This window comes from Clupea harengus, unplaced genomic scaffold, assembly GCF_900700415.2.
Source record: "Clupea harengus unplaced genomic scaffold, Ch_v2.0.2, whole genome shotgun sequence".
Classification (NCBI taxonomy): Eukaryota; Metazoa; Chordata; class Actinopteri; order Clupeiformes; family Clupeidae; genus Clupea; species Clupea harengus.
This window is the reverse complement of record NW_024880729.1, coordinates 10,001-12,998: the sequence shown is the minus strand read 5'-3', so window position 1 is coordinate 12,998 and position 2,998 is coordinate 10,001. Positions and strand designations below refer to the sequence as shown.

Genomic DNA, 2,998 nt, shown 5'->3' with positions numbered 1-2,998 from the left:
TAAAGTCTAATTTTCTACTTAAAGATGCCAAATCATAGCTGTCATATCTGGCAAAAGGAATGGATGGAATGTAATTTCTCTCTCTCTCTTTCCCTCCCACTCTCTCTCCCCCCCTCCTTCCTGTCATTCTCTCTCTCTTTCTCTGTCTCCATCCTTCCTTCCCCAATACTGTCCATCTGTTTTCACCCCCCACCCCCCACCTTCTTTCATTGTTGGTGTGACAATCTCTGCCTCTCTCTCTCCCTCTCCCTCTCCCTCTCTCTCGCACTCACACACTCTTTACAGGAACGCCTGTTGCTGTCTGTGTTGCCAAGGCATGTCGCCATGGAGATGAAGGCTGACATCCACGCCACGAAAGAAAACATGATGTTCCACAAGATTTACATCCAGAAGCACGACAACGTCAGGTCTGCCATCACCCCCACCCCACAAACCTAACCCCCCAAAACATCACCCAGCCAAACAGCAGTATGCACCTCATCAGGAACCCTCTTTTCCCACTGGATGTAGATAGATAGATAGATAGATAGATAGATAGATAGATAGATAGATAGATATATAGATGGATAGATAGATAGATAGATAGATAGATGTATAAATGGATACTTTATTAATCCTGAGGGAAATTTAGGTCAAAATGTGTCATTCTATTGCAGCTGTGCTGTTTGTCCTTTTGCTGTTTGCCTGGGTGACCGTATCAGGCAGTGTGGCAGTGTGGCAGTGTGGCAGTGTGGCAGTGTGGCAGTGTGGCATTGTGGCAGTGTGGCATTGTCCAGGCAGTGTGGCATTGTCCAGGCGGTGTGGCAGTGTGGCATTGTCCAGGCGGTGTGGCATTGTGGCATTGCCCAGGCGGTGTGGCATTGTCCAGGCAGTGTGGCATTGTGGCATTGTCCAGGCGGTGTGGCATTGTCCAGGCAGTGTGGCATTGTCCAGGCGGTGTGGCATTGTCCAGGCAGTGTGGCATTGTCCAGGCAGTGTGGCATTGTCCAGGCAGTGTGGCATTGTCCAGGCAGCGCTCTGTGCGTTTGGCCCCGGGCATCATTAGCGCGTGTCAGGAAGTCATCAGAGATCATGTGTCCATTAGGCAGGGCGCTGGGTGACCTCGCCCTCTGGTCCACCTCTCCTCTCAGCTGCTCCATTCCACCGCAGTTTGGTTCTCTCCTCTGGATTATTCCCTCCTCTTACTCGCCTTCTTTCTCCAGACTCCCCTCTGTCTATATTTTTGCTTCTCTTCTCCTCTCTCTCTTTTTTTTTCTCCTCATATTTTTCCTCTCTTCTTTACTCATTTCATCCCTTCTCTCTCACCCTCTCCTCTCTCCTTTTTTCTCTCCTCATCTTTCTCCTCTCTTCTTTACTCATTTCATCCCTTCTCTCTCACCCTGTCCTCTCTCCTTTTTTCTCTCCTCATCTTTCTCCTCTCTTCTTTACTCATTTCATCCCTTCTCTCTCATCCTGTCCTCTCTTCTTTTTTTGTTTTCCTTTCCTCTTCCCCCCCCCCCCCCCCTGAAACCCCTGTCTACAATCTTGCCCCTCCCTCCTCTGTCTGTCCTCTCCCTCCTTCTCTGATCCTCCTCTCACCCTCTCTCTCTCTCTCTCTCTCTCTCTCTCTCTCTCTCACAGGCCTTGGGGAGTGGGAGTGTAGGTCCGTGGAGGAGGGCTTGGAGACAGCCCAGGCTAATTAGAGTTAGAGAGGGAATAGTTAATCACCAGCAGCTAAGCTAAGCTAGCCCCAACAGATACAGCACTTCAGCCCACATTCAATTACAGTCAGGAGCATGCATGCAAAGTTCCCCCCAGACGACTAAGTTGCATATGGTGAGAGACAGAGAGAGAGAGAGAGAGAGAGAGAGAGAGAGAGAGAGAGAGGACTCATAAAGGATGGTTCTATCATTTCACCTCCAGGTCTCTCTGTCCTTCCTGCTTTCACTTGTGCAGAGTGTACGTCATGGTTTGTTATGTTATATTATGTGATGTTATGTTATGGTTTGGGCGGCGCCTTGTTGTAAGAATTACAGTGCCCAGTCTGATTTTGTGCATCTGACAAATAAAAGACTTGTAACATGTAACTTGTAACTCTGTCTACCTGTAAAGCTTCAAGGAAATCAGACAGCTTCAAATTGAGTAATATTTTAGTTGTGCAAACGAGTTTCGTAACATTGGAATAACGAACCCCTCTTCTCTGTTCCCCTTTCTCTCCATCTGCCCCTCCCTCCCTTCTCTCCCTCCCTTCTCTCTCTCCCTCCCTTCTCTCTCTACCTTCTCTCTCTCCCTCTCTTCTCTTTCTCCCTTCTCTCTCTCCCTCCCTTCTCTCTCTACCTTCTCTCTCTCCCTCTCTTCTCTTTCTCCCTTCTCTCTCTCCCTCCCTTCTCTCTCTCCCTTCTCTCTCTCCCTCCCTTCTCTCTCTCCCTTCTTTCTCTCTCTCCCTTCTCTCTCTCCCTCCCTTCTCTCTCTCCCTTCTTTCTCTCTCTCCCTTCTCTCTCTCCCTCCCTTCTCTCTCTCCTTTCTTTCTTTTTCTCTCTCAGTATCCTGTTTGCAGATATTGAGGGCTTCACTAGTTTGGCGTCACAGTGCACGGCTCAGGAGCTGGTCATGACCCTGAACGAGCTCTTCGCCCGCTTCGACAAGCTGGCCTCCGTAAGTAGCCGCCATTTCCACACCGGCCCTCGGCTTCTCCTCCCTCAAACCCCACAACAATGATCACTCACGCACAAGTCAGGATGTATACTTGCCCATGTGCTGTAAATCACAGCAGCCAGTGAAGAGGAGGGGACTCCTGCCCGATTTGGAAGAGAGGGGTTTGCTGTTGAGTGGTGGTGGTGGTGGTGTGTTTGTCTTTCGGGAGAGATTGGGCTTCTCAGCTGGCGGTGTCATGTCTGTTATCTGTCGGTTGGTAATCTGAGGGGCTTTGACATGTGCTAAGTGCTCGGTGTGTGTGTGTGCATGAGCACGTGTGTGTGTGTGTGTGTGTGTGTGTGTGCATGTGAGCAAGATTGTGTGT

At 49.7% G+C, this 2,998-nt stretch overlaps 1 protein-coding gene across 1 annotated transcript in view; it reads left to right on the top strand.

Annotated features, from left to right (window-relative positions):
* Positions 1-250: 250 nt before the first annotated feature.
* Positions 251-2,998, top strand: part of LOC122132575 (adenylate cyclase type 6-like) — a gene marked incomplete at its 3' end in the record, with an annotated part of 12,256 nt that continues 9,508 nt past the window's right edge. Inside the window, exons 1-2 of the mRNA XM_042707248.1 lie at positions 251-407; positions 2,523-2,634. Coding sequence (XP_042563182.1) covers positions 325-407; positions 2,523-2,634 — 195 coding nt within the window. The remainder of the gene's footprint in view (positions 408-2,522; positions 2,635-2,998) is intronic.